This window comes from Marmota monax, unplaced genomic scaffold (assembly GCF_021218885.2).
Source record: "Marmota monax isolate L192 unplaced genomic scaffold, Marmota_monax_Labrador192_F-V1.1 WCK01_AAM20220418_F8-fsc00016, whole genome shotgun sequence".
Classification (NCBI taxonomy): Eukaryota; Metazoa; Chordata; class Mammalia; order Rodentia; family Sciuridae; genus Marmota; species Marmota monax.
In genome coordinates, this window is record NW_026695209.1 from 22,659,655 (window position 1) to 22,674,003 (window position 14,349).

Sequence of the window (14,349 nt, forward strand, 5' to 3'; positions counted from 1 at the left end):
ATAGAATTTTCTATTCCTGTGCCAGCCACCATTTCTCTACTCTCAATGTCCTCTTTTCAAATGAAAACTTTTCCAGATTTAAATTATGTATTGATCAGATATGGATGGCAGTCTTGGAACTGCTTTTTCTTCTTTCTCAAAATGTACTGCACAGATTATCAGAGAGATGAAATTATTGTAAATGCATTGTGTGTGTGTGTTAGCAGCATTTTGCATTCTCAACAGTTGCCTTGGTAAAAGTTTATATGGAATTCTCAAGAGATGATTTCATATTTTATCAATGTCATCATTGTATAAAGGAATTATAGAATCTATTTTTTTAAATTGAAATAGAAGTGAATTCTTATTTTATGTAGAAGAATTATATGTGCAGAATTTCATTTTTGATATAAAATTAAAATGAATATTGTTTATTATTTAGAAAATGGATACATATCTGTATATAATTATTGTGACTTTTAATAATATCATCCATTCTGAGTACTTGATTTTCTTTTTTCTCAAAAATAATTTAGTAGATAATGAATAATAATTCAATTCCTTCCTTCTAAACCTAGGGTCATGCTGTGAGCTTAGAGCATGACATAATTGATACAAAATAACAATAGTGTCACTTCTACAGATATTTCTTATTTGTAAACTCCAAATCACTATTATTGAAAGCATATTCATATCAATAGATTCATAATTACTTTTCTTAATGTTGTAGTAAGTAGAATTTATGCCAAAATATGCTAAAATTATGATTCTTTTAGATAGGTTCTATCACTTACCTCTTTTTCAACATAACTGGATATCTACTCTAATTTGTATATAAACATAAGAGCATCTCAGTATAGTAATACCAATATCTATACAATAGCATGGCGGAAACTGATAATCCTCATTAATGGCTGCCCTCCCTTTGAATTCAGCTAGACTATGTTTTCCAGACTCTCATGGAGTATGGAATAAGTAAGGAATGAGAATGGAATGACATGTGCATTTCTAAGCTTCTGCCATTAACATTTCTCATACTTGCTTCCTCAGGGTTCCTTTTCCTCAGACAACTTTCAAAGTCACAAATTGAAGATGGTAGCTCATGTCATTAACATCTTTATAATAGGCACTGCCCCTCCCACCAATGACCTTGAACACTTCTTTACTGTTAAATGATAAAGTACCTGTAGTTTAAGCAGCTTAAATGTAACCCTGTCTCTAAAAGCAAAAATATATTTTCAAATAAGTAGGTTTAATGAAAACTAGAGATCACAAAGAAGATTAAAGCTTTTTTTATAAAGTTATTTTGCCATATGACATTGTCAAATGAGTAAGACATGACTACTTATTATCTTAAGAGAAGTAAATTTGTAATCTCTGAATCCATAGTTGTAAAAGGTTTATTAGCATAGTCCACCATAAAAAAGGATAACAACTTAAATAACTTTTAAGTGTTCAGCTAAATAATTAGAATTTATACACAGAAAAAGGTTAGAATGAAGTATTAGAAAAAAAATGAAAGTTACTTTGGTAGTTACATTGTAGAAATATTATACATTATTTTTTTTTTACTCTATTAGTGATATTTTGGAACTATATATATAAAACTAATTATCTAAATATTTAGAACCTAAAAATCAAAACAACAAACTTCTTTTAAATCTAACTTTATAAAATGAAAGTTTGCAGGTGTGAAATATTTATTAGAACATAAAATTTTTAAGTAACTATCATGTTAAATATGTCACTCATTCTAGACATTTATTTTAACCTATCATACTCGATGAGGTGATTCATTAAAGGAAACTGCCATTTTATATACGCATTTGCATTGTCACTTATTTATTCCTACATTTATTAAATAGAGAGAATGGGAATTACATTCAGAGCACTGTACTAATTACTCTGAGCAGTGGGAAGTAGTCTCATCTCAGTTGAGATGCTCTGAAAGATTACCATGTCCTAAGGTAAAGGTACATATTAGCATATAAATAACAGACTACATAATGTTCACCTTTAATTTCATATTGACATAACAAATAATTACTGAGCTCCATTATATAATTCTAACCTTGGGAACTCAAACAAGGACCTGGATGTGGTTTGAGGTGGGCAGGATAGGAAGATTTATCAACAAAAAATATAAGTTAATGAACTTGGAAGTTAAGTATAACCTGGGGTATGCAGAGGGACATATGCCTTTAGATAAAAGGGGCATGTTTTGTTTGCCATATGTAGACTATACATTTGTAACCTTTGAGGCATTTTGAGGGGTAAAGGGAAAATAACTAGAGAAGAAAATATTGTTCAGATCTGTAGGGCCTTATGTTATATGACAAGCAATTTAAATGTTACCTTATAGGAGGGATATTATTGCAGGGATATGGCTGCATATGGAAGTGGTTTATGGTCAGAAGTTTAGGAATTTAGTAGAGTAGAGTGGAGATTTTTACATTGAGACTGGCTGTTGGGGGAATGCTAAGTGGCAGTCTTTGTCAAAGGCAAGAAGCCTGGAAAATAGAAACCAGCATGCAATTTATTTCATTCTTTAAACATTAAATTTTTCATAACCAACTTATTAAGATTTGGTATATTTTACATTTGGCAGTTCCTATATTTTTTCAAATGTTTCATAATAAGAGATTGTACGTATTCGAGTGGGAGTAGTGAGTTTTTGCTTTTATACCTTTGAAATAAGAAAAGCTGAGGTTTATAAATTGGGATTGACTGCTAAAAAACTTCCTTCAAATAGTGACAGAGTTTCCAGATTTATTGCTTAGCTTCTGTTCACATTTCTATTCCAAAACTCCATTTACTATGGTTTCAGTAAAGATTCAGTCCAGGCTGAAACTTGGTATATCAAATAGCATCTCTGGAGCAATGGTTGTTTTTACCAATTTTCCAGAAGATTGATTTAGATTGTTTTATGTTGTATGACTGTAAAAGAACAAAACAGAAAAAGGATTCTAGCTTGATACTTTATTCTATCTGTATGTTTTAACTGGTCCTCCATGGTACTATTACAAATGACACAAATTTATTTTAATATATTTTTGTTAGGCTATCAAGAAATACAACAACACTTTGATAGGAAGATTGAGAGTGATTAGATTTTTTTTTATCTTAACTCTTCCTTAATAACTAGAGATGTAGTTTCATAGCATACATCTGAAGGTACAAAATGTAAGATCCGAAAGAGTTAAGATTTAGACCTGTGGCCCTTCTGTAGGCTTTATGATAGTTTGATCCAGTTTTCCTTTCAAATTAGTACACAGGTCTAATTAGTAAAAAAAATCAGTTTGGTGTGCTAAAACAAAATTGTCTTCACTAAAGCTTTAAATCCTTGTAGAGCTTTCAATTGGAAGTAGAGTATTCAATTGCAGGGATGGGGTGTGGGGTTGGGGGACAGGCCCTGATGGATTGTATAAGTAGAAATGGTTAGTGTCCTGTTCTGAAATCAGTAGGACTAAAGTAGATTATGCTGTTAGCACAGGTATAGGTGGAAAATGAGTGGGCTTATAGTAGAAGCTTGGAAAACTCAGAATACTGGTTTGGGCAGCCTTGAAAATAAAATTAGAGACTGAAGAAAATGTCTATTCTCAGTCACCAAGCAGCAAAATTAGACTTGATATCAAACCAACAGACTATGGGTGAAGTTCTTCCACACATCTTTCCCATAGGTAGAACTTGGTTTATTAAACATAAACATTTAAGTTTCCTACAGGAATCAAGTGGGGACACTTGGGTAGAGATGATGTGTACTGAGGTAAAAGAGAATAAAAAAAGTGGAAATTAAAGTTCTTAAAATTTCATCCCATTAGTGATGTTTTTTTTTTTTTTTTTGACTAATACCCTATGGATGTAGAATGATATGATTTTGAGGCATTAATTATATTAACACTAAAATTTAAGTAGCCAGGATGACAGGTAAACTAACTTTCTGTTATTCTGATTTTGGTTTTTCCTTTAGTACTTGTCTATGGAATACAGTGAATTATAATAAAATTATTTAGTATACAATATTCAATTAATGTGTAGAATTTTTCAAATTGTTAATATATAAAATTATAGAATATTTTCACAAAATATTGGTAATCCACATATTAAATTTAATTCAATAAATTAAAAATGGGTATCTATAATATGTACCATGACATGTAGGTCATTGTGTAAAATGATTCCAATTTTGAAGTTTTAGGTCAAATGGGTGAACAAGAAAAAAATGGAAAAAAAAATGAAGTTGTACTTGTTGCATTTTATTAGTCTTAAAAATCATTACATAATATGATCTTACACAATTACTTAAGCATCTAAAATGTGATATGAATTATTTCTCACTGTAAACCAATTTAAAGATACTTGAAAAGTTCCTGGCAAGATGTTCTTTATAATAAATATAACACTAAAGGAAGGAGAGCTATAAAAGGAATGTATACAAACTGTTAGTATGTTCTCACTTTGTTTTCTGTTCTTTTTTTTTTTTTTTTTTTTTGGTGGTGGTTCTGGGAATTGAACCCAGGGTCTGACCATGCTAAGCAGGCATTCTTCCCACTGTGCTGTGTCCCTAGCCCTGCCTATAAGTTTTGAATGAATCATTCTAGAGTACTACTTTGGTTTAAAACCAATTAATATGCAACTTATTAAATATAACAATAAATTTTCTTAGTAACAAGTATAAATCATGATTAGAATTCTACAAGTTTTTGTCTTAGAAATTTTTATTTTATCCAACATGAATACGAAATATGCATTTGTATTATTGATGAACAAGTTAGAACCAATAGTATATTGGGAAAATAAATTATTCACAGTTAAGTACTCTTTAATATACTTTTACTCATTGGTCAATATTTCTTACTTGCAGCTAAGATTAAATTCTCCAGAGCTCAGAGATTTGAACCATTAAATCCCCTCACCAGTGGATAGCAGGAACCTAGCGGGTAATAAGATCTGACATTCATGTAGCCAACTTAAACTGTGAGGTATTTAATCTCGATGATGATGCTTACAAATGCTTATTTTTCTGATTATTTATTCCCAGGGAAATGTTTGAAATTTTAAAGATTTGTAAGTGACATGTTTGGGTTCTTCTTTATTATTAAAAAGAACATTTAAATAATGATAAATATTCTGTGTTTCAAAGAAAGAATTTTTAAAGATTAAATTCACTTCGACTTACAGTATTGCAATATTTTCCATTATACATTTGGTATGTACTACAAAGAAAGTTAAATAATATGGGTGATTGCTTATTAACTATACATTTTATGTTCTTTTAGAAACTGAGGTAAAAAAGAAAATAGCTGTAAAATCATTTGTTTAGCATCAAATCATTTTCTGATGATCCATTATTTATTTAAACATTTGTGTAGCATGATGTTTCTACTCTTTTATGCTCAACAGTGTCTAAATGAGAAGGTTTTTTCCTCCTTTTTTTTTTTTTTTTTTTTTTGCTTCTCTCCCATGGGGCATACTGTGGAGAGATATTGAAGAGGACTTCCTAGTTCAGTTCTTTTTCACTCTGTTCTTATCATATACAGGCAGAGTTTAGTTGTCAGTTTTTTTCCAGTGGCTATTCACCGAATACCTACTGTGCAGATAGCTACAGGCTCAGGGTGCTGAGCTACTGAGACAAGTTTTCTGCTCACAGGGAACCCATTGAGTTATAGTACAAATCTCTTGGACTGTTAAAGATTTTCCTTTATTCTTTCATATTTGAAATGTTGTTCTAAAGTAAACTGTAAATGATGATATCATAGCACTTACGAACTTGAAAACATTAACATTGTGGATATAGAATTTTCTTAAAATATTCAGTCTAGTGAAAATCTTATTAGGCTGCTCTATTATCTAGCAAATGAACATAGTACACAACAGCTTTACTTATTTTGGCTGTTTCTTGGGTATACATGTTTATCAGTTTTTGAATATCTGTATCTATTTATATTTCAGTTCTAAAATTCTGAACTTTCTTCTCCTACTTTCATTACTATACAGCAATTATTTTCTACACCTAATACTCAGCAGATGGGTGCACAATATTTAAGAAAATTGTTCAAGTTCATATAATTAATCAATAACAAAGCCTATATTAAAATTTAGATATTCTGCTTTTCTTTTCAGAGCCTAGATTTTAGACAAAGGTAATAATAATTATAAAAAGCAAATCATTACTATTATACTACATAATTATTATTATATTATATTTTTATAATTAATATATTTTCATAATAATAATTATAAACAGCTAAGCTGAATTGGTTAATACATTTCAGATATTAAAGTATTTATGTTAACATCATGATTTCAAACCCAAAATATTTTAATATTATCCCTGTAATGTATTTTAAAGTACTTTGTATACTACATGACATTGTTCACTTACCATAAGCAAGATGGAAGTGAATCAATTAATCTTATATAGATTTGGGCTTGGGGTTTTGATTCAGTATTTTTAGGTTTACTCCATGCAAATAACTTATTTATGAAAGTTTTATATTTGTATGCATTAACTCCACAAAATAGTTTGGTCTAAAAAGAGTTAAATTCTTTTTCTCACAATTCGTTGAAAAATCTATGTTTTGTGGAATCTATTCTAGGGGAAATGAAATTGAACACAAGGGTGGGTAATGTGTTTTGTGTATACAGTACCATGGTAGAAACTTGAAGTTTTCCCTTTTGGTGATTTCATTTTTGAAAAAGTATGTTATAAGTACATGCCTATTTTAACTTAGATCTATATATAAAATATAAAATTATATATATATATATATGTGTGTGTGTGTGTGTGTGTGTGTGTGTGTAAATCATAATTTTGAAAAATGGTTAATATAGCATGAGTTCCTTTTGTGAAAATAATCAATTTGTGTCTTGACTATTTTCCTGTGGCAACTGAACAAGCCCTGTACATTATAGCATACAGAAGACAGAGTATAAAATAGACATTTTAAAAAAATGTGTGCTGCATCCTAATAGAGTTACAATAACCATCAAAATCAGATCCTTATTTTTCACAATAAAAAAGCAGATATGAAAATATTTGCATGCATATGTATTCCTATGAGATGAGAGTTAGCACAAAATAGTAGAAAAGGGACTACAAACATTAGGCACTTGTTATTTAAATGTACAGGGGCATGATTTCTTAATGATATTTAAATTCATCAAAATTCAGAATATTCCCAAATTTTAAAAAGCATGTAGAAAAGGGGTAGGTGATTTGAAAACATTTGGCATTGGGGATCCTCTGTTATGTAATAAATGTGTACAATAAATTTTAAACTTTGATATCTTAACCATTTCCTTAACTCTATCAAAAGTTTATAATTTTTTTAAAATTCAACTTTAATTATACATTTATATGCAATTTTAAGAAATAATACAGAGAGATCTCATTTGCCCTTTATCCAAGCAACAACTTGCAAAGTTATAAAACAATATCACAACTTATAAAACTGACACTAATACAGTCCACCAATCTTATTTTGTTTTCACCACTTTTACACATAATTATTTGTGTGTGTGTGTGTGTGTGTGTGTGAACATATGCATGTGTGTGTTATTCCATTTGTAGGTTCATGTATCTGGACCTACATAAAGACACAAGACAGTTCCATCACTACAAAGAATTCCTTGTTCCATCCTTGAAGAACCACACCCATGTCCGTACATCTCTACTGTCTCTAACTGTTGGCATTCACTACTCTGTTCTCTATGTCTACTGTTTTTACTTCAAAACATTGTTTAAATGGATTCCATCGTGATTTATTTATAGAGTATTTGTATGTATCACTGTGTGTGCTTTTCATAGTGATTGTCCTTAACATTGGAGCATACATATGTGATTTATACAGTGTACTTAGTGTATTGTATTCACCCATATTTTTGTTGTTGTTGTTTCTTTTTTGTGATGCTTCAGTATTTCTTCTTTTATCATTTCTCTTCTAAGGCACTTTAACTTTATTTCATTCAGGTCAGCTAGAAAAAAAATGTTCTTAATTTTCCTTCTTCTGAGAATATACTTATTTTCTCCCAATTCTTCAAGGATAGTTTCAGTGGGTAAGAATTCCTTGTAATTCTTTTCTCAGTACTTAAAAAATCTGTCATTGTCTCTGGCCTCCCTGATTTCCAAAGAGAAATCTATTGTCATTTGCATTTATGTTCTCAAATGTCACCTGCCATTCTCTTTGTTGCTTTCAAGCTTTTTGTCCTAATTTTTAGAAATTTCATTTTAATGTATGTTAACATGGTCTTTGGAATTTTTCAACTTGAGGTTTTTGTCAGTTTCTTTATTCTATACACTAATGTACCCACCAAATTGGGCAAGTTTTTAATGACTGTATCTTTGCATATTCTTTTAGCCTCATTTTTTTTTTTCCTCCTTGGACTCTAATGGCACCAATGTTGAATATAGCTTTATTATCTTGTAGTTCCCTGAGGTCTGTTATGTTTGTTTTTTCTTTTATTTTATATATATTTTCTATCAGTTTTTCAGATCAGGTTGAATTTATTACTCTGAGTTAAACTTGCTCTTTCTATCTTCTGTGATCTCCATTGTCCTATTGAGCCAATCCAATAAGGTTTATTTAGGTTATTGAAAATTTAATATCTATAATTCTAATTTTTAATAAATTATTTTTCTAGTTAAACTTTCTATTATCTTTTTCCTTTGTTCAAGATAATTAGTAATGGCTTATTAAAATATTTTTATGATGGCTAAATATCTTTATCAGATAATTCCAATATGTGATTCATATCAGTATTGACTTCTATTAGTTATTTTTTTTTCTAATTTAAGTTATCATATTCCTGGTGTTTGGTATAACCACTATGTTTTTTTTTTTTTTTTTTGTTTATATCCTGGACATTTTAGCTATTATATTAGGCAACTCTGAATATTTTTTAGGTCTACTATTCTAGGAGGCATTCTTTTGATTAGGTTTAACACAGTTTATTTCTTATACTTACAGTCTCTGGGTCTAAATTAATAACAATTTAATTTTCAGGGAATTTGCAGTGCTATATGGTCTGTTTGACTTTTCAGATTCCACTCAGGGTTACACTGATCTATATTGATATCACCTAAAAGGGCAAAGAAGTTTCCCGAGGCCAGGCCTGTACTAGTTCATATAGGGCAAGGGGTTCTCTAGCTCATAAGAACTACTTCTAGGACCCTCACTGTCCAATTGCTTATTGTCTGTAGATGATGAAGGGAATTTCAATCTGATGAGGAAAATGATTGCTCTCCTTTGTCAGTGGAGATCCTCCTTGATTCCCCTTGCAGGTGACCTATCTTCCTGAGGCTCTTGGGGAACTTCCATTCAATCAGTAATAAAACTGAATTTGCTGATGCCACTTCCACTGCCTGGTTTGGTTAGGAGAAGCTGGGCCTGGATCATCTTTTACTGTTGTTTATGTAGCCTTCATGCTGCCCCTCAGGTCCTGGTGTCCCTACCACTGCTCCTTCATCTTTCTTTCTTTCAAAATACTCTTTTGGATGTCTCTAGCTTAATGTGATATTTTATGCTGTACTTAATTAAAATCATAATAATAAACATGTAGTTTTACCCTTTTTACCCAAAATAAAGTCAAGAGAAGCATAACTCAACAGAATTCTGAGAGATATTCTGGAGAAACAAATGTTTTGTCTCAGAAAAGTGATTCAAACCAAAGAATATATTAACAGAGTACACTAGCCAATCAGAGTACACGTAATTATAGATATATTTCAACTAAACATTAGATCAAATTTAAATAAAGTTTAACAAGTGTCTTTACTTCAGAGAGCTTTTAATATGCCAATATTCTTTGTTTGGGGCTCTTGTAAGAACTGTAGCAAGGTTTCAAGTTTCCAAAATTTATCTGTCCATACAAGTGAGTCCATTTTGTTCATAGTTGTTTTGGGCACTGACATATCATGAAAGACTTTGTGAAGGAAATCTATTTTCACAACCGGTATCTACCTCATCTAAAGTATTACACTAGATTCAATCATTTAATTAAAAAGTTATTTCTGAGAACACTAAGGAGCACCTAATTCTACTTTGATTTAAAAAAATCAGATAAAATATTTCAGTATATTTAAGCCTTCCTTTAAACTGATTCAAGAAGCAAAATTTAGATGCACAGCCAAATTAAATGTTTATTGCATTGTGTTTAAAATATGTGGTCTAAAAGTACCGACTGTTCTTTAATGCTGCCATTCACATTTTCAATATTTCCTCTTTCCAGCTTTAAGGGACAATAGGATTGAGCTGGTTCGTGCTTCCTGGCATGAATTGAGTATCAGTGTCAGTGATGTGTCTCTCTCTGATGAAGGACAATACACCTGTTCCTTATTTACAATGCCTGTCAAAACTTCCAAGGCCTATCTCACTGTTCTGGGTAAGTACAGGAGACTAAACCCATGTAATCACAAAACCAGAGAGATGCATACTGCTATAGTAATATGATTCTGTAAGAAAATGTAGTTTGAAGATCACATTTATAGATGTAGTCTAATTCCTTCTCTGCTATGCTACAAAAAGGGCATTTAAAAATAATTTATTTGCTTTCTCCATTTTATCATTAGTCAAAAGGAGGTACAAAGATTTATATCATCCTCAGAAGGCACAAGGGCATTGTGTTCTGTAGCTAGCAACACATACTTCTTTTCTTAATTTCCAATTGGACCTCTTTATATCAAATCATCTATACATTTTGTATTCTGCCCCTTTTATGAATTGACAGAATAATGAATATAATGAGTTTGACTTGCATCTATAGTATGCTTCTACGTTTTATCTTATAAGTCACCTGGTGAGGGCCTTCTCTAATAACCTGTGGCTTTCAAAAATGACCCCTTTGTGTACTTTTGTGCATTTAAATGGCCCTGACATTTCCATGGGACTTCTTTCCTTTTAAATTTGTATTTTCTGGATCCAAAATGAGGTACATAATGTCACTTGTGCATGCAGCTTGTAGCTTCTTTGTGCTTTTATTCTCTAAGTATTGGGCTATTTTCCCAAAGGTTAAAGTGACATGAAAAAGCAATACATTCATAGAGATTCTGAGGAAATAAAGTTGCAGCTCGAACCTCTCTGTGATTCCACAGACGTCAGTGCCCCAATCAGCTGAAATCGTTGCACTTCATTGAAACACACCTGTGTACTGAACAAGTTAGAGGAATTTAAAAATTGATTTTTTTTTTTTTGCCCCTAGCTTGCCTTCCTTTTTAGATAGATAAAGGCACAACATTGCATTTAAAAGGACAATACAGACTCTTCTTTTAGATAGGAATATTAAAGTTAATCCAGCTTGAGAACTGGTTTTGTGCATAGGATATGAAATATACTCCACTGCAAATCCTACTGAGACTATTTTATAAAAATCACTGAAAGTTTGCCATTAACGACAAGATATAGCCTCTAAAATGGAGTATTTCAGGATAACAACTGTCTAAGCTTAATATATTATTTTGTAGAGAGCCAAATTGGGACTCAAAGAATAGGTGCCTGCTGCATCCAGTTTATTGAATGGTGGTAGGACAAAGATTTTTTTTTTTTTTAAAGCAAAGGTGTAATATCAAGGTGAAGACAAGCAATAACAACTATGTAGTTAATGGAAGCATACTGACCCTTTATCTTTGTTGTTCTTGTTGATTTACTTTGCCATTCTCATATTGTTTTTTTCTAACATTCTTACATTTTAATATTTTCAAAACTGAAATAGTTCAACAAGAAAATCTTCAGTCTGCTGTTATTATTTAATACTTTTAAAGGAAGTTTTAATATATCTCTACTGAGAAAACTGAGTAATATTGCTTAAGAAATGTGTAACATTCTAATTTTTAAATCACCTAAATTCTATTTATCTGTATTAGTTATCTGCTTATGGTAATTTGGAATAGAAAAGGTAGTAGTGGTTAGCATTAAAAAATAATACATAACATGCTTACCAAAACTACAATTGTATTTTTATAAATGCCCTCAGGAGACATTTTCTACTTTAGATGACAGAAAGGTTAGTAAAGGTGTGATTAATGATGAAACACTTATTCTAAAATTCATATTCTTGAACAAAGTACATACAGGATAATAATATCTTTTTAAGCGTTAAAGAATTATGAAATCAGTTGATAAAGGTGCTCTTTTAAAATCAAATCAGATGGTATTATAGCAAATTTAGCATAATTTGAAAAACAGAAATATGTTTTGTGGAACTTTTGTTTTTCACGAATGCAATCTTTCTTCTTCAATTCTTCTTCTGGCAAATCTTAACATATACTGAATACTTGTTTTTAAGATGTACGAAGAATATGTTTGCGGGTAAAAGTTTACAATTTATTTTAAAACTACTTTGGACTATATGCATTTCAAAAGCTTTTTAAATATTTTATATAAGTACACACACACACACACACACACCATCTAAAGCAGTTTTGTTTTATTATGCAGAAGTTTATATCATCCCTAGAGAATGATGCTCACTTTGCTCATTTGCTTAAATTTCAGGTGTTCCTGAGAAGCCTCAAATTAGTGGGTTTTCATCACCAGTTATGGAGGGAGACTTGATGCAGCTGACTTGTAAAACATCTGGTAGCAAACCTGCAGCTGACATAAGATGGTTCAAAAATGACAAAGAAATTAAAGGTAAAAAACAAAAAAACAAAAATTCCCCAAATCAAAATTAATGTATTAAAACTAGTATGATGTATTGAAAAAAGTAATCTTTTTATACTTTTCATTATTGCTCACTGATCAAATGTACTTTGGACAAGATTTTCTCATTTCTTAAATCAGATAATTTTAAAAGGTATAATATAATCTCTGTGTGCTTCATTTTCCTCTTATGAACAAGAAGTCTAAACCTAATATGTTATGATATTGGATGTAAGGTGTCCCCCAAAGCTCACATGTGAGACCATACAAGAAAGTTTGGAGGAGAAATGATTGGGTTGTAGCATTAACCTAATCAGCGAATTAATCCCTGATGAGATTCAATGAGTGGTAGCTGGAGTCAGGTGGGGTATGGCTAGAGGAAGTGGCTCACTGGGGATGTGGCTCTGGGGTATATATTTTGTATCTGGAGAGTGGAGTCCTTTCCTTTCTCTTTCCTGATCACTGTGTGAGCTGTTTCCCTCTGCCACATTCTGCTGCCATGATGATCTACCTTGCTTTGAGCTCCAAGGAATGGAGCAGGACACTTAAAGATTAAGACCTCTGAAACCATGAGACCCTAAATAAACCTTTTATCTTCTACAATTGTGTTGGTTAGGTCCTTTAGTTACAGCAGTGAAAAAGCTGACTAAATCATAATATATGCCTCATCCCAAAACTGGGAAAACAAATGGTTCAATATATAAAAAAATGTATAGGTCCACGCTTGACAATAGTAAGTACTACGTATGTTAGATATTACTATTTAAAATTTATATATAATATTTCAGTTATAGATGGAGAAACTGTATAAATTATTGCTGAATTTATTGGTTTTTGGAATTTCAAATTTGGTGAAATAAAACAAGATAAATATCAATAAAACTGACTTCTAGTAATTTTCATAGAAGGTAAAAATAATTGCATGTCTTAGTTAAAATATGCATTGTGATTTAAGTGCTTCAGACATCTCTCTCTTCTCTCTCTCATTATCTCTCACACATAAACATACACAGAGAAGTTTTTAGGAAGGAAATAAGTTTATACGGGAAATTACTGGTATGGTTAGTTTGTTTGATTTTGTTAAACCCCAACTGTGGTTATCTTGAACCCAAGTTAGCACATATATTAACATATAAATACAGAATTGTTTTGCTGATTAATAAAACAATTTGCTTATATCATAGTTATTATTTTCAACATAATCTTCAATAAGACAGGTTTATGACAAGCACTCTGATTAATTTAACTTCTAATTCTAATAACTTGAGACAGTTTATTTAAATCTTAGTAATGGGCATGCAAACCTAGCATGTACATTTGTATACATTACTGAAAAATTGTGGATCATAATCTATATAAAAGTTTGTCTATTTTCTATTTTATTTACTCTTTCATTATTATTGTGTCCAAAACTAGAATCTCAGAATCTCATCTATAATTCAATACCAATCACTTCCTTCATTTCAGAAATAATAGACATATTTTACTTGATCAAATTTTGGGAAATACTTACCTAAGACACATTTGGACAGCTTACTCTGCTAAATGAGTTACCATTTAACTGAATTGAATTCTTGTATTCTAGTAGGGTTCATTAACATCCATTTTAATTCTTCCTTTAGGATATGTTTGTTTAGACATTTCCAGACTCAGTTAAATCTTTCCTAAGTAGACCTTCCATCCTACTTCCAGAGTTATCTTACTATGACAAGAATCTGTTCCGGTCAGTTTT

The 14,349-nt window shown here is 30.9% G+C and overlaps 1 protein-coding gene across 1 annotated transcript in view; it reads left to right on the top strand.

The window, feature by feature from the left end:
- Positions 1–14,349, top strand: part of Cadm2 (cell adhesion molecule 2) — a 397,408-nt gene that overhangs the window by 214,642 nt on the left and 168,417 nt on the right. The window contains exons 4-5 of the mRNA XM_058574551.1: positions 10,210–10,362; positions 12,471–12,608. Of these exons, the coding sequence (XP_058430534.1) occupies positions 10,210–10,362; positions 12,471–12,608 (291 nt within the window). The remainder of the gene's footprint in view (positions 1–10,209; positions 10,363–12,470; positions 12,609–14,349) is intronic.